The 17496-nt window shown below is 39.3% G+C and overlaps 2 protein-coding genes across 2 annotated transcripts; one reads left to right on the forward strand and one right to left on the reverse strand.

The window, feature by feature from the left end:
* Positions 1 to 9078: 9078 nt before the first annotated feature.
* MRPL36 (mitochondrial ribosomal protein L36) lies at positions 9079 to 9839 on the reverse strand. Its single transcript, XM_062611018.1, has one exon. It carries the CDS (start codon positions 9790 to 9792, stop codon positions 9469 to 9471), a length of 324 nt encoding a protein of 107 aa, XP_062467002.1. The 5' UTR covers positions 9793 to 9839; the 3' UTR covers positions 9079 to 9468.
* A 231-nt stretch (positions 9840 to 10070) lies between these two features.
* Positions 10071 to 16376, forward strand: NDUFS6 (NADH:ubiquinone oxidoreductase subunit S6). Its single transcript, XM_062611019.1, has 4 exons — positions 10071 to 10239; positions 11195 to 11248; positions 14204 to 14326; positions 16228 to 16376. Exons 1-4 carry the CDS (start codon positions 10111 to 10113, stop codon positions 16291 to 16293), a joined length of 372 nt encoding a protein of 123 aa, XP_062467003.1. The 5' UTR covers positions 10071 to 10110; the 3' UTR covers positions 16294 to 16376.
* The last annotated feature ends 1120 nt before the right edge of the window (positions 16377 to 17496 follow it).

Below are 17496 nucleotides of genomic sequence, written 5' to 3' on the forward strand. Positions count from 1 at the left end.
TGTTTTCTAAGAGACCATTCAAAGCTTACTCCCTTTTATCAGGACTTCCTCAGATCCTGGAAACCCTTTTCGGTGATCAGGTCCACTACAACTACTGAGCCAGGAAATGAAGGATTTCAAACAAAAAGTAAAGTCTTCAGTGTAACATTTTGGAATCAGAAACAATGGTACATAAAATTCTTAATAATACATAGACTTAAGCAAAAATTATACAGCTAATTTTTTTTTCATTTTAGTGTATAGTTTTTGTCTTTATTTCAAGGAGAAGGGGTGGAAAACAGGCAGAAAAAAGAAAATGTCTAATATTTTAACTTCAGAGAACTGCTGATGAGATATTTTTACCTTGAATGAATTTTATTTGTCTTGACTGTGGAGTCATAAGGTTTGGAGTCAATCAAGTTTCTGAAGGAAGAGAATGCTATATTAAGAATACTCATCTTTTTTTTTTTTTTTTCAAGAAAGGCTTTTAACGCTTCTGTACTGTTGACTATAAAATATGGAGCAAAAGGGTGGGAACATTTAATATATTGGAGCTGAAACTAAAACCTGGACAATGAAGCATGAAATGAAGTATGCTTGATATGACAGGGAAACAGAATTAACAAATAGGTAAGACAGAGAAAGTATGTTAAAGAACAATTTTAATGAATAAAAGGACACTAGGATGATTGTAACTTGAAGAGGACAAAATTAAAGATGGAAATAGGTTACAGCATGCGTAATCATCAGAACACAACAATGTATCAGAAAAATCTCTTTTCTCCTCTGAAATATTTCAAAAGCAATACATGACTGACGAAGAGCACAGTGCTTCAGATACACAACAATTTAAAGTATTATAAAGCAATTAAAAATTAAAAATTACATTCATTACACTGCGCTGTGCCATAGAATTACGTACTTGCCTATTAAGAAGGACGCTCTTCCGTTTCCAGTGACAAGCTTTCTTAAGAAGAAACCATAACAACAAGAGAAACACAAAGAGTTTCTATAACCTTGTAATCACACATGTCATACACAATGTACTATTTTCCCTCTTTATAGCAGAAATGCACACAAATAATATATAGTAGATGCTTCAAATTATGTTTTCTGTGACAGAAGTTAATTCTAAAGTAAGTATTCCATGAAAAAGAAACAGAGAAAACATTTTTACATGTCTATCATTTGTCCTTAGAGGACAAAAAACAAATACGTTTTCTAAAGCTTGACACTGGTATTATTCTGTGTGGCCTCCGGCTATATGCTTTTTCCAGTTTGTAGAATTGAAGGGATAAGAAAACAGCTTTGCATTAAGAGGAACACATTGTACAGGTTAATCATTACCATGCAGAAATCAAAATGCTGCCAACAAAATAATGGCATACTAGTGCCAAGGGAGTCACCAGGATGACTGTGAGGGAAGCTGCGGGAGAATAACAACTCCTTTGAATGTGGGGAAGTATTGGAGGCATGTGCTTCTAAATTAATTATTGATGTGGCTGAAACAGAAGTTTTTACTACTGTCGACAATAGCAAATACTCGTAAAAATTTAATTGGCTAAAAGTTAATTTCAGTGTTCCTCAATCATGAAATGCATTAATTGTGAAGAGCCTTTTCTTAGATGTTTAAATTTTAAAAGGAAATAAAGCAGAAAAGCAGAATCAGGCAGGGGAATTTAACAAATGTAAAAATGTTGACAGAAGTGGGAGTCATTACTTAGTCAATATTGTATCAATTAACCAAATTAACCATAATCCCCGATGAAAACTAAGTAAAATGGCATAATTTTCTAGTTTGTCTGACTCATTCACATTATACATTATGTGTGTACATTAGCATATACAAATCAGGCAAACTAAAAGGCAAAAGGCAATGCCACATAAAATGTGGGAGAATTAGACAAAACAGTGTTTGTAAGAATTTTAAATGTTCTAAATCCATTAAATAATAAATAAATCATACAGTGTACTGGTGACAGTTGTTACTTTTGAAGGAGAGTGGCTAGTCGGCTCCCAGCTACAAGCTTTCCTTAGGCTGCAGATGGGAACATCAGAGAATCACTTGCTTATATTCTAAACAAATAGCATCCAAAGCCATTGGTAGAAGGGATAAGAAAATATGGATTTCCACTTTAACTAGGTAAAGTAGAACCATAAAACAGTAAGAAAAGTGAACAAGTTCTTTGTTAAGATGTGTAACATCAGGCTGAGACTGCCATAACTGCAATGATAGTCTTTTTAGGTAATACTGACACTGAGTTTTTAATTCAGCACCATTGACTATCATAGTATAGCCCTATTTAAATAATTGAAATGGAAAACTACCTATATTATTGGGGAGCAAAGCTTGAAAAAGATTTTCTCTTCACTTACTGAGTTTATATTTTTAGCCCTGAGCATGTAACATCTCAATACCTCTGAGAAGCTCTGAAAAGAACCTGTTCAGAGGGGACAACATAAAAGATAACAGCAAGCAATATTATCACTAGAGTAATAGGACAGCCTTTAGCTCCCTTTGAATATAGGGACTTGTGGGAACCGAGGAAAAGCTCATCTATTTGCTATGCTTGTCTGAACACAGCAATAAACTCACAGAAATACCTGAGAAGGCCACTCACCCTCCAAATTCCTTGTATGAGAAACTGTGGAGAAGCTTCCTTTGACACTGGTATAGAAAACATGAGGGAGCATAAGAAAAAGCATTGACAACACTATGAGATTCACTGTAACTTCTATATTTTCTCTTTCTGGACAGCAATGAGAGTGAAACACTTGGCTGAGCAATATTGATGACACACAGGATTGTTTGATGTTCTTGTCACCATTGTTTATTAAATCCAACAGAAAAATATCTAAAGCTGGTGTTATTTAGTTACTTTAACAGTCATAGATGTTAACATCTATGTTAACATTTTAACATAACTAACAATCCTATCATTTTCTTCGTGAACTTTCTCTGTTAAAAAGAAAATAAAACATTATTAATTGGTAAGGGCCAGGTTTTAGCTCTGAGCTATAATTATTTAAAAAAAAAAAAAATTGGATTAAACTATACGTGAAATTGCCCTGAGATCACTTCAGCTATGAGACTGACATAGATAAAAGACACCTCCCTCTAATGCTGTATTGGTTTCTGAGAACTGTGGTCATGTAACAGGTGCCACAAAGGTCCTTCCCACTGTAGCTTGTTGAAATTGTTTACCACAATGTACTACAGTAAATTTGCCCACACTATACCTAGATCACAAATGGGTACAACTCTCACCCACTTTCATCCTATGGTTTGGAGGTTTGCACATATATTTATATTTAAGAGAGTTACAAAATTCAAACAATGTAACAAGGAACAAAAGAAGCAGCAATGGACAATCTTTTGTTTGTATAGTTTTACTGATAACACAAAGTCACTATAACTAGATCTAACCAGTAATACTATCCATTGGAAATAAACTACTTAAAATGTGAAGTCTGGGGGCTGTAGGAGCAAATTTTTCTGCTGTTCTTAGGAAAAGGCCAGTGGCAAAAGCATTAGGCAGTACATGTTCCTGTTTAACGTAGGCTGGATTAGTTACTAAAAGTCTTCTAAAGGAGCTTATTTGTACAGAAGCTCAAGATTTGGTCTGAAAAGGCTGCTTCATGGGTTAATGTATTCACCTATAAATAAAAGCAGTGACAGCTCTCCTGTCACTACATGCTGATGGACGGTTCCTTTTTCTACCATTACAGCCTTGTGAATGTGGGAAAATTAATTTAAGTGGTAGTTAATTTCTAATGAATTCCATTCAAGCGGTTAATATGGTCCCTTGATGTTATGGTAACCTTCATGGATCATTGCATTATGTAAATAAATTCTACTTTATGCTGGTTTATTAAAAAAAAAGGAAGATTGGTGAGTCCAGTCAAACCTTCACGAATACAAATATGCATAAAATTTCTCCAGAAATCACTAAAAATAGACTGTTTAAGAGGATTACACTTGATATCCTACAAAGCATACCATTCATCTTTACAAGTCATCTAAATTTTATATCATTTTGGCAGGATCATCTATTATTTGGAGCAGAGAATAAGAAGACTTTTGGAAAGGAAACCTCTTCACTCAGAATTGTATTAGAAATGCATCCTGTGTGTCCTTGAGGGACTCTCCAAGCCTTTAGCTCAGCTGCTTTGCACAGGCATGAATCACTGGACAGGCTTCACACATCCCAGCTCCTGCTTTATCCCCTCTTCTGGAGAGAGACCTCTTACAGGGTGTGTTCTGTAGAGAACATATACATGGCATCTTACTCCCTGAAGTCATGATTCTTCCAGCTTATATCAGGGGGGTTTAGATTAGGATGTGTTATTTTACTGAAATACTAAAATCCTTAAAGAAAAAAAAATGGTGTGCCATATTTATTTTAAAATATTAATGTATTTTGGTATTCAAATTCATGTCCATGTACCTTCTGAAAGGTAATGAAGGGTTCTTTTTACTGTGCCATACATATTACTTGAAGGATATTACATATTACTTGAAGGTTCTTTTTATTGAGCAATACATATTACTTGAAGAACACTGTGTAAGAACAGAGCCTTCTATGGTGCGTAAGTTGAGTGAGTTTTTTGATATCCCTAGTAATATGTGTTGAAACTAAACCCCTTATATATGTCTAAACTTAGGAAGCTAAAAAAGAAAAGACAACAAAATGGCCTTTGCTCTTAGTGGCTATTTCAAGCAAACAAAACCCAAAACATAAGGTGCTGTTCAGTCTTTTGGTAGCCTTATGCACCCAAGCCACTTGATGATAGACAACAATTAGTGTATATCTAGACAGAAATACATTACAGCAGCTGGCCCAGATAACTTATGACAGGGGACTTTAAAGAGCTGGGTCAGGATATTTTTGGCCTATTGATTTAATATATTCTTTAAAATACTGAAATACCAGCAGTTGAAAGTAAGGGCCACAAACTTGTAAGCTAAATTCTGCAGTGTAAAAGGGTTTTGATATGGAACAAAAGTAATGACATGAAAATAAGCAGAAAATAGGATTAAGTGAAACATGATGCAGCTTGTGTACACCATGTCAAGCAAAAGTATCTTTCTTTGACTTTTAGAAAGAGAGAAAAATACAGTAGATCTAATCTATCAGGACTTCAGAAAAATATGTGACAGTTCATTTATGTAGTTAACTAAAACACAGAAAAAGAGGACCACCTAATGGATTTTAAGATTAGTAAGGACGTGACTAAAAGTGAGATGTATGAGAGGAAATGCTTGTAGGCAATATCTTTTATTAGACAATTGAGACAGTTGGAAATAAAGCTGGTAAGCTTTGGGCATACACGAGAATGACTTGTGTTCTCAAAAGCTTTCCTATTTTTTTCTAACTATATCAGTGATCCAATAAAATATATTACCTCTCCTTACAAACCTTATCTCACAAATTCAAAAGTTACACAAAAGGGCTGTTAGGATGATGAGAGGAGCAGAAAGACTGCTTTGTGAGAAAAGACTAAAATTACTTGTTTAGCTTAGGAAAACAAAGACTGAGAAAGGATGCGATAGCTGCCTAGAAATAAATATCAAGCAGGTAAATTCCACAGGAACAGAAGTGTTATTTAACATAAAAGATAGTGTTGGCATAAGTATAAACAAGTCCTGAATAAATTTAGAGCTGCAGTTAGAGGAGTAGGAAGAGGAGGGAAGTCCTAGACCCTTTCAAAGAGCAGTGCTAGCAAAAGGCAGTTAATTTTTAATGCAGAACTTAGTAAATTTATTTAAATAATTGTATTAAGTAGTTGCCAGAATAGCAGGGAGTTGGAGTCTATGTATATATACTGCCTTTATGACTTTTTCCAGGGACCACCAATTCTCCCAGTGAACTGGCCTAGAGCTGATTGTAACCATACTACTCATAGGCAGCATCTTTTAAAGTACCCCTGTAGACTCTGGGACTGCTTGTTCCCAGCCTTTTCCTCATTTAGACACTGTTTGCTACCAGTCTTCAGCCACGTACAACAGAGAGGTTGACATTATTCCCTGCCTGTTCCTTTGCTTACTTACAGCCACTAAATGGAATCAGTACTATTTTTAGACAAAACAACTTCACAAAGTTAACTTTTTTTCATTTTTGCACAACATAGCACATAAAACCAGGTGGCTTCTTGAAAACTACTTCTCTCAACACTGTATTCACATTTACGGACAACGGATTTCAAAGTCTAATGCACAAGTTTCTAGGTGAAATGGTGAATTTTCCATTTCTGGAGGCAGGTGGATAACTCCAGCAAGTGACAGCTTCATCTTGGGTGCCAATATTCTCCTCGTACCCACTTTCATCATTTTTAGACCAGGTTCAATGTGTTCACTGTGATGAAGCTCTCATAAAGATTGCTGCTTCCACTACGAGTGGGATACAGAGCAATAACGAAACTGCTGTGGTTTATCTCCCAGAGGTATAGAAGTAAAACACCACCACTTACCTAGAAAAAATGGGCTGTAAACTGTGACAGTTCAATAACAGCTTCGTGGGCAGTTCAGCTATTCCTACAGGAAGGCAAACTCAAGTCCTGGAGAGCACAGGAGACCAAACAGGTTAGGGCATGACCCCTCGTAGTTGTGGTGAGTTAAACTTTCAGCTCATCAGAAGAAAAACAGCCCCTTCTCAGCCTTCCCCAGTTTAAACCACTGGTACAGGTTTCAAACTGCAAGTTATTCATCTGATGAGATGCAATGGAATGAATGTGTGTTTAAATGTTATAATCATTAAAGTTATAATCAGCCTTATTAAACAGAATGGGGATACTGTGTCTTTAATTTGCACCATAGAAGTCGTTAGATAGTTTTCAGCAGTGTATAATAAGGTACATCCACCCTTGCTGATTCAGAACTGGAGAATATGGTGACACTACTGGTACATGTAAGCTGGTAATGAAATCTCTCCAGATTCAGGTGTATGAAGCTCCCTGAAACCACAGAAAGACCATGGCACTACAGAGGAGATAGCAACCACAGACAAAGCCTGACAGTCATTAATATACATGAGCTCTGTATATTTATCCTGCGGTTGACCTAAATACATCTCTACCTGTTGCCTATCTGGAATCTGAGAGTCTCATTCCCTAGAACAGTTCTGAGAAATTAAGGAAGTTCAGTCATCACAACCGCAAATAATTTTAATAACTGTATGATGGAAACGGTCACAGGAGACATCAGTTGTCTTGTTCCTACTCCACTGTGGGGATTTAAAGAATGAAGAATTTCTGGAAGGGATAACCTAGACACAAAACCACCATGAAACCAGAAGCTGCAAATGTAATTGGAACCTGAGTCTTATTTCAGTTTTCAGTGTACAGATCCTTCTTCCTGTGTTACTGGGTCCTATTTATGCCTTAAGCCATTTTACATTCTAGCTGTGCACTCCTTATCATTCCCCTCCCCTTCACCTTATGCCCACACAACATCTGTGGAAGGGGGAGAAATAAAAAAGCATATGTAACTGATATAGATTGGTATTTTTAGTATTCCAGGACTAAATATTTGGCCTGGGTAGCTTAAGTAGCAGCTGTGTACCCGTTGAAAACAGCTGTTTAAGCAGCACAACATTCAGAAAGTCTGTAATGAAGGATGTGAACCCTTAGCTACCAACCACTAGGCTACTGGCTGACATTATTTCAGATTCTTGTTTTGTAGTTTATTTAAACAAACCCAAAATAAATATGCATCACCTCCATCTCTAGTCACCTTCCTCACATCAGCCAAATTACAGAAAGTTTCAGAATTTGATGGGGTTTTTTTGGGAGCACATCTCTAAGAGTTTGTGGATACCAACTGAAATGGTACTTAGAAGCGTGAGATTCAGTATTCCTGCGTAACAGATGAAGAAACCAAGACAAAGGCAAAATTACCTTTCCAAGATTATAAAGCACGTCAATGGCAGAGTAAAATTATAATTCAGAGCCTTCTGGTTTCTAATCCTATAATCCTCTTTCCAAAATCTATTAGCACAACCAAGTATGCTGTTCCAGTGATGGCTGTGAATGCTCCATTCTTTTGCACACTCCACCCCAGGTATCACAAACTGACCATTCAGATGACAACACATGCATAATTCACAGCCGCACTAAACATCTCAATTCAAATTACACCACATCTCAGTTTCTGACTAGCAACACTAGATTCAATGGCTTTAATTCTGAAACAACTTTTCCTAATTGTAGGTTGTTGAAATAGGCTGAGTCAGCCCTGTATAAAAACTTGTCTTATGCTAAATGGGGAGATGAAAACATAGCGATTTGTGCCTCCTTTTTATGTACAGTAATCCTATCTCTGAATTCACTCCAAGTTGCTGAGTGTAGGCTGTATTTAATAGACACCAACCTAGCATGAGTACCCCACACTACTGCATTCAAAACACCTGGAAGGAGCTGTTTCTAGGGACAAAGTAGAAGTTGTATAAAAGACAAAAAAAGGGCAATGCTAAAGCCTCAATTGTGTACATAAGTGAGCCTAAAACTTTGCAGAAACTTGCTGGGATCTGAAATAATTATTTTTATCTTCTTTCCTGCAGACATCTACACAAAACAGTTTACTCCACCCAAAAAGCAATGATTCCTGGGTATTGCCTTTTTATTTGGATTAAAGTTTGGGAAACTGTAGAATAGTATACCATAAACACCAGAGAGGACTTCCCTGAAGGAAGATGAGGCTAAGAACACTCCCTAATACATTCTGAATAATCAATATAACATTAAATAAGAATTTTAAACACTGGAACTTAAAAATAAAGTTATGATAACTTTATACTAACTAAAATGCCATCATCTCCCCTCAAAACCCACAGTGAAAAGCAGCAAGGGTTGTTTACGTTGGCATTACTGAAGCTACATGGGATTATGTGTTGCAACTTAACAATTATAAGACATTTTTACCTCACCTATGAACAAAACCAAAAGCTAGAACACCATCTTTCAACATATATTTATTTACCACTTAGGAACCCACCTGAGTTTGAAACTATTGGTGCTGTTGTAACAACTTTCAACATCTAGAGTTTTGTGTTGTTTTTTAGAAAGATTAATTGCATATTGTAATAATGCACATCAACGGACTTTATTTTCATTATGCTTTAATTAAATACATATGCATCTCGAGAGTCTGATGATTCAGCTTTACCCATACTAAATTAACAGAGACGTGATTTTCACGGCTAAGATAACAAGAGATCCTAAAAATTGTGGCTTTCCGTTTCAGTTCTCAGCGTCCATGATCAGAAGTTACGGCAAGGGCCCTTAAGAACTCAACCCGCCCTACTTTAGCGTTAAGAAGAAAGGCTGCCACCTTCATCATTTGGCGATCTGTGTCTCCAGCAGCCAGGTTCCAGATGTCGCTGGGCAGAGGGCGAGGTGCCAGCGGCAGGGATATGGAAAGCCGGACTCGAGGCTAACATTGCGTTCACTCTCTGCCCTCCGGCGTCCCGCGGCTGCGTTCCGGCCGCAGGGCTACAGCTGCCGCTGCTTGTGCCGGGGGTTGGTTTTGCAGAGCACGTAGAGCCGGCCCCGCCGCCGGACCATGAAGCAGTCCTTGCAGCGCCTCTTCAGCGACACTTTGCTCTTCAGCCCCGCGACGAGCGGCGGCAGCAGCCCGGCCGGCGGGGGCAGGGCCAGCAGGGGGCGGCGGACGGCTGTCCCGCACCACGGATGCAGGGCCCGACTCACCGGGGCGGGCAGTAGCACCGCCCGCCACCACGGAGCCAAGGAACTGAAGGGCGAGCGGCCCAGCGAGCCGAGCGGCCCAGCGAGCGCCCTGGCCAGAAGAGCCAGCATGCTCTGCACCCTGCGGGATAGAGCACTGTGAGGACACACACCACACCACACGCCACGCCACGCCACGCCACAGCAACAACCCTCCCTGTCCCTCCTTCTCTTACCGTCCCTAGCCCCTAACGGAAAGCACCCAGCACTAACCGGCACAACCACCGCCCCCACCTTGGACCGCAGATCGCCACTCACCGCCTCCACACACCCCGCGCATGCGCCCACGCCACGGCCCAACGGAAAGGCGCGGAAGCCGGAGAGGGGCGGGGCAAGAGTAACTGCCGCGCCTGCGCCCGCCGGCGGAGGGAATCACGTGTCCGGCGCAAGATGGCGGCGCCCGGCGCGACCTTCCGCCGCTTGCTGTTGCTGCGCCGGTCGCTGCCTGTGGCGGTCGCCGCTCGGTCTTACGGTGTGCGGGCCTCCGGTACCGGCGAGTTGGTGACGCACACCGGGCAGGTGAGCGTGCAGGGCCGCGGAGAGAGGAGGGCGGCACGGCGGTCGGTGTTGCTCCTCTGCAGGGGAGGGCGGGCGCGGCAGGGCCGCGTCTCCCACTGTTCTGGTGCCTGTGGAAAAGCACTGCCGGTGTTGCGAATGGCACGGTGGTGTGCTTCATCTAGTATGCGGTGAGGAAATGGGTGCTCTTGGATGATATATAAGCAGAGGTACGCGCGGTCTCAGACAAAAAAGAAGTTAATTTGGGCGGTATGTCCAGCGTGAGAAGTCCCTGCGTATGGCAGGGGTTTGGAACCGGATGATCTTTAAAGTCCCTTCTAACCCAAACCATTCTATGATACTATGAACTGGGAGCAAGGTCACTAACTGTTACTAAGTGCTGTGGTATGAGTCCAGCGATTGACACGGGTGGAGAGTTCTCAGGTAGGAGGTACCCTGCTGTCAGTACCCCGGTGTCAGTGCCTTGTAATTCCTTGTCATCTGTTCTTCGGTGTCAAAACTGAGCGTGAGAGCTGGGGAGGCTTGTGTACTGTCTTGTAGAGGTGGGAGACAAGCATGGCTGGTGGAGCTAGTGCAGGAGGGTCCTCGCTGTGCTTACTGAACCCAAACATAAATAAACATGAAACTTGAATTTTCTACTTTAGTCCACCTTACAGATGGCAGTGTGGGATCAAGGAACAGCATTATAAGTAATTTTTTCTTTGTCTCTATTGTCAGAGCTAAGGCTTCTATTTACTGGCTTTAGCCCCACCTCCCCCTTTCTTTTCTACTTTCCAATCTAAAATGTACTTTACTCTGTGACAGAAATTTTCTGTACAGAGCATACATGTAAGATGATGCTAATGCTCGGAACTGAGGAAACAATTTCAACTGTTTAGTCTTGACAGTCTATAAGCCTTTGTGTTGTTTATTTATTGTTATTGCTTTTTAAATCAATCAAGTTTATTTTATTTCTTAGGTATATGATGAAAAGGATTATAGAAGAGTTAGATTCGTTGGACGGCAAAAGGAGGTAACTCATTCTACTTTTAGTCATAGCAGAGGGTGTAGTTTGAGGGATTTCTTATATCTGATATTGATGATTGATGTCCTCAACCTGCATGTCATTAAACAAACAAACCTAAACACCAAAAAAAAACCCAGCAACAAAACAGCAAACCAACCAAATCCCAAAACTGCAACCAGAAAAAAAAAACAGCAACCTACTAAAACCAATCTGATACAGATTTTGGTTTCTGGTGCGTTTTCCATTACATTGAAAGTTCTAATTTTAAGACAGTTTATAGTAATTTTTGTGTACCTTTCTACTTTTTTTGAAATTCAAGACGTGGCCTGCACCTGCTAAGTGCATTAGGCATTTGAACATCTTAAAATTGGACTTATTGGACTTTCTATCTTATGTGTTTTAAGAAAATTTTAAGCTTGTTTTTCGTGCAGTTTGTGTTCAGAAAATAACATAACTAAATGCCCTGTTGAATTGTGCTTCTACACATGTGTTTAAATGCATGTTTAGAAGCTTAATCTGCTGTCACATATTTAAAATCCTGAGCTTTGCCTAAATTGAGTTTTTAATAAAGCCGCTTCATTTCCAGACCCTGGAGCACATTTGCTGAACAGTGACATAACAGGTAAAACTAAAATTTAGAGTATTCTGAAATAATGAAGCCTCAAAGGCAAAGTCAAGTAACACCAGCATCAGCCAAATGTACAGTGAAGTTACCTGGTGCACCTGTTGCTGCTGCTTATCAATAGAGTGGGTATGTGAAATTATAAGTCCTTTAGCACAGGGATCTCTCTAATGATCAAACAGTGCTGCTCCATTGGGCATCTGCTGGTCTTAGAGAGAGAAACAGAGATAGTTTCAGCTAAATTGTATTCTTCAGTGCCTGAGCATCTGATGAGTGCCTTAATGTTAATGCTATAAACGTGTATATATAGTAGAGGCATTAAATATAAGGTGTGATAGATTTTTAATGCAGTTTTGTGTAATTATTCCCTTCCTAAATTAACTTGAAGTAATTATGCTGATTTTTGAGATTTTTTATTGAGTATACTTCTTTATATTGCTACACTTGTGCTGTGTGGCAGAAATGAGGATTCTACATGGGAAACAGTTAAATGAAAATGTCGCTTAAAATGCTGAAGTAGTTTACTTCTGGGAGGATAAGAGCAAAGTAGGTCTTTCCCAAATGCAATGGCTGTTTTTATGCTACTTCTGTAACCTTGTAGGAAACACTTCTTAAGCCTAATTCTCCATAGGACATTGGTCCCTCTGATATGCCTTTGCCAGCAGCTGATTTCAGACTCTCTGTGGTAAGGATCTTTCAGGATTTTCAGTTCAGCCTGAATCCTCCTTCTCCGGTAAAAGACAAGCTTTAAGTCTGCTGAGCAAGGTTTAATGCTAGGGTTTAATTGTGAAACTGGGAAAAAAATTTACTAAATTAAAAAAAATTACTAAAATGAAAATAAAAAAAAAATACTAAAATGATCTTCATCTGTGCTTACTAATGGGATCTCTCTCTAGGAGCTTTGCCGTTATTCCCTAGTGTGTTTCAGCTGCTAGTGTTCGGGTTTCACAGCCGCATCTGTAGTATGATTGTTGTACTGTGTCTCAGAAATGTTGTGAAGAGTGGAGTTACACTTCTGATCTTGAAGCAGTGGTGTGCCATGGTGGTATCTACCTCTTCCTTCAGCATGAAATAAAGGATGCAAAGTTTTGAGCATTATTAAAAGCAGCAGTAAAAATCATTGCAGGTTGGCAAAGATTACATGTGACTTGCAGATGCAGGCCTCAGCCTGTGAGATTCTTGATATTCCCAATTTGCTTCAATACCAAAAAATATTTTTTGTTACTTTATTTAGCTAGCGTCTTCCTTAGGTAAAGAAGATCTTGTTGCTAGCAAAACTGACTTTTCAACCGCTATACCAGAAATGCACATTTGGGGTGAATTCAGTTGGAGGCTTGGTGAAAGATCCTAAGTTGTGTATAAAACTATTATTGTAGTTCTTAGTGACTTATGTTTTTCCTAAGGATCTCATCTTCATTCAAATACCAGCATGTCTGAGCCTTACACAGAGAGCATTAGATAGTGCCTTCTTTGGGTTTGTGTATTATTTTATGTATGTGCATGTACAACATTGCCTTTGAAAAAGCTGGCCCCTCCTGGTGCATGTTTACGTGAGGGGTAGGAGGGGTTGTCTGCTCACTGCTGGCTCAGATCCTGTTGGAAGAGGCTGGTGCAGATGAGGGAAGAAAGCGCTGTGGCTGGGCACTGCAGGTCCTGCTGAGACACGAGTTTCTGTGTCGCAGGTCTGCCCAGAGGTAGGTACATTTGCAGGTGTGACCTAGGGAAAAGCCGTACTTGTCACTGATGTGTGTGTTCAGGAAGTATGTATAAAATGGGTTTACAGAGTGGCACATCTTTTCTAATGCTGAACAGTTTGCCTTTCTGACTGTGGTTATGCACCCTGTTTATGGATTCCTGTGCAGTGATAGAATAAGATGCATGCTGAGAGGCTCTAAATTACCAGCAGTTGTTTTATCTCACTCCTGACCTTATCTGTCCCACTATTATTTTTATCAGCAGTGAGTCTTTTGTGATTTTATCGGGTAGTCACTAAAACACAATACAGAGGCAGTGTCAGTTAAATGTCTTGTGTTCTTGGCTGCTTGGTCCTGCTCACCTTTCTCCTGAATCTGATTAGGTCACATTGTAAGCCTGAACACTGATGTGGCCTGTGTATCTGGGAAAGGGATTGCTTTTGCAGAGTTGACCATGCAGTAGTGACATGTAGTCACTGATCTGGCTTATAGCACAGCCTAAAAGTTGGTGAAGGAGGTGGGAGGAAACTCAGAAAGGAACTTTTCAAGATGGCTGTAGTGGAACTGCTTGTGGAGGCAGGAAATGGGAATTGCTTTCTGTCTGAGTAGGAAGGGTATCTCAAAGTTTCTTTTTTTCTCTTACAGGTGAACAAGAACTTTGCGATTGATCTGATAGCAGAGCAGCCTGTGAGTGAAGTTGAAAGCAGAGTGATATCATGTGATGGTGGTGGTGGAGCTTTGGGACATCCTAAAGTGTACATAAACTTGGTAATATCTTTGTTCTGCATATAGGATGTTTTGCCTGTAAATTCTTGTTTGTAAGTTTGTACTTTTGGGTGTGCTAGTTTAACAAAAAAGGAGCCTGCGATGCTCATTTTATATAGTGCCTAATGTAAAATTAAGATCTCTAGTCAGAAGAGTTAGAGGGCTTCCATTTCAAGTGGCAGAAATTTCTTTTTGAAATTTTGATTTGTTTGATAAGACAGTAATTCTGGGGTTTTTTTAAGAGTTTAACTGAAACAGTGTGAACAAGCAGTGCCCTGAGAGCAAAAAATAACATGCTGCGTGTATTTTCAGACACTTACTCTCATTATTTAAATGCCACTGTGGTGTAGATTTAGGATACAATTGCAGCATTGTTAGGAACATGCAGTTTATTTTGAACCTTGCAAGTTCAAGGAAAAGAAGAGGGGAGGGGGAAAACCCTAAATAAACAAACCAACCAATCCCTCTTTCAGTCTTTCAGAATCTTTGTAGTTCCAAAGATTAAATGTTTCAATCATGGTCAGGGAATCAATGAAGAATAAATGTTGTCTTATCCTCCTATTGACAGCAGTGATACTCTCCAGTGTATTCTTATTCTAGAGAGTAAAAATACTCAGGCTACTGTCCTGTGACCTCAATGGAATCAGCGATGACTTGTTGCTTAGATACTGTTCTTTGGCAGACCCTGACTGCAAATGTCTGAAAATCTTTGCTTGCTCACCCAAAATTTAATGTTTGCTTAATATCCAGAACAGTGGTGGAGGAGAGCTGGGCTGCTTTAGTGTCAGTGTTGTTGTGACTTCTAACTATAATCACAAGCATTTCTATTTTGAACAAAGTAAGAACTTTGTAATGATTCATATTGCAAAGTCAAATACTCGGAGATTCTAATTCATAACAATTAGGAAGCTTTGTGTTCTTCAGTCTTAAGTTAACTTCTTCAACACACTGCATTTATATTGATTTGTTTGACTTGTGCCATGCTCTTCTTGAAAAATACCTTCTTTTTTTTTGTGAATTTTGTGTTTGTTTTTTTTTTTTGTGTTAACAATCAAATTACAAGGTGTCTGTGGTTTAGTTCTTGAAAGCTAATTTCAGCAAACAGGGAGAATGGTATTAGACCACCTTGTTTCCCCTAGCCCTGAAAATTGAAATCCAGGCTTTTGGTGGTGGATGGTAGCCTGGATCTCTAATCCTGTATTAAGGAAGGGGAACCATTTCATGACTCAAATGATTATGTTGCTAAATAACAGAAGATCCCTGTCTTGTGTTTTGTTGTGTTAGGAAGGACTGCAGTCCTCCCAGAAGAGCTTGCAGTCAGTCACACTTCTAAATTTTAAAAAACACAAGTGTGTCTTTTGGAGCGAAGAATAAAATTTTATACAGTGGTATCTGCTACTTTTCTCCAAAATGTTTTCTTTCAGAATTCCTCCCAGAATCCTACTGAAATTTCCCTCTTCCTGCTAACTCTGTAGCTTACATTCCTGGTGAAAATTCCTGTCTAGATAAAACTTGGAAATGCCAAATCCTATTCTGAATTCAAATAATTATGAAATGAACTTTTCAGAACATTGGAACAGATACAATTGAACTTACTTAAGATGTCCAGTTTGGTAGGAGTACGCTTTATTGCTGAAGAGATACCACTTGACTTGACTTTAAAATTGTGTTGCTGAGATTAGACCTGGTAGTTAGAAGGCTGGCAGAAGGGAAGCTGTATAGGAAACAGAAACATAAACCTCATACCATTGTCCTTGCTTCCACCATTTCAGATAAGATTAAACTCTGTACTTCAGCTATATTGATCTATTTTAAGGTGGCACATATAAGTAAGACAAAATGTGTAATTTCTGACAGTTCTATGAAGTGGAACTAGCAGCTCTTGTATTTTTATATTTTTACAGGACAAAGATACAAAGACGGGAACATGTGGCTACTGTGGACTTCAGTTTAAACAGAAACATCACTGAAAGATTGTCCCTGCATGCTTGCAGATTTCTGTTCAGATGTTAATGTTTAACTATAAATAAACAATATATGTTTAGAAACCCAAGATTAGTGTTTGTGTTTAGGAATGTCCAGTCTGTAGCTTTGTAAACCTGGGTTGTCGAGTATTGGAGAGCTGAATGGTATTACAATACCTTCTTTGTGCTTAATTTGGTTTTCATGGAACAAATGTCCTGCCTTGTTTGGCAGGCTTGGAAGTGGTATTTGCCTGCAGCATAGGTTAGGTTTGTACTTGGTAGATTTGTATTCTTGTTCACACTAAATTGGATTTGTATGTTTACTGGGGGATTAATTATTCTAGGTGTTTGTCTTGGCATTGTTTGACACTGTTAATTTGTTCATGGCCTGGTATCTATAGCTAGATTCACAAATGGAAGCACAGAGATATTACGATACTCAGCATTACAGCGCTTACTCCTGGAAGCAAAACTGTCATCCCTGAATTAAGTAGCTACACTTGCTACTTGATTAAAATAAACAGACAGTGCCTTAGAATGATAATCAGTATGAGCTGGAGAACTACCTAATTGGCAGCCGTGAAAGGTGAGGACATAAGCATTTGTCCTCCAGTTGAGAGGATAGAGTATAAATATCTGATTCTGTTTGGGCTTCACACCCTTGAAACCTCTTTAGGAGCTAGGTTTTGTCAGACTCAAAGCAGGAATTGCTCTATTGTAGGGAGAAGCTTCTGCTTCTTTAATACAAATAAACTGACAAAGAGAGCATACATCCATCTCTGTGTAACACCATCTAGGCTGTATGAGGCTGGTTGTCAGACATCATCTACCTTCTTGCTTAATTTCAGTTACGTAGCATCTCATATAAGAATGACCCTCAAACAGGGTGTGTGTCTGGAGAGCGAGAGTCAGAGATTTGGTCTTTGCTCCGGAGATCATTTTAATTTGTCAGTAACTGACTTTTTAAAATGCTGGTGATGGAACATGATCCCAGGTAGTAATTTCTGCTTGGCTGAAGTTCTAATAGGGAGTGATTTTAAACCTGCTGTTCATATCACTTTAGTTAAATTGATGTGGTGGTATCAAGTTGAACCAAATTATGTGGGCCTACAGCTTCGTAACTTGCTTGTGTCAATTTATGGGTGAAGTTTAACCAACGCAGTCAGTCTTGCAGCAAGGTCTGAACTATTCTGTCTGTATAAATTGTAT

The sequence above is a fragment of the Pezoporus occidentalis genome, unplaced genomic scaffold, assembly GCF_034315485.1.
Source record: "Pezoporus occidentalis ecotype Australia unplaced genomic scaffold, CSIRO_AGI_Poc_V1 ctg15, whole genome shotgun sequence".
Classification (NCBI taxonomy): Eukaryota; Metazoa; Chordata; class Aves; order Psittaciformes; family Psittacidae; genus Pezoporus; species Pezoporus occidentalis.

What these genes read in the sequence shown, in the direction of transcription:
- MRPL36 (XM_062611018.1), bottom strand. Translation starts at nt 9,792, where the DNA reads ATGCTGGCTCTTCTGGCCAGGGCGCTCGCTGGGCCGCTCGGCTCGCTG.
- NDUFS6 (XM_062611019.1), top strand. Translation starts at nt 10,111, where the DNA reads ATGGCGGCGCCCGGCGCGACCTTCCGCCGCTTGCTGTTGCTGCGCCGG. An exon ending in TGGTGACGCACACCGGGCAG is followed by an intron (nt 10,240 to 11,194) that starts GTGAGCGTGCAG and finishes TTTATTTCTTAG; the next exon opens with GTATATGATGAAAAGGATTA. An exon ending in TCGTTGGACGGCAAAAGGAG is followed by an intron (nt 11,249 to 14,203) that starts GTAACTCATTCT and finishes TTTCTCTTACAG; the next exon opens with GTGAACAAGAACTTTGCGAT.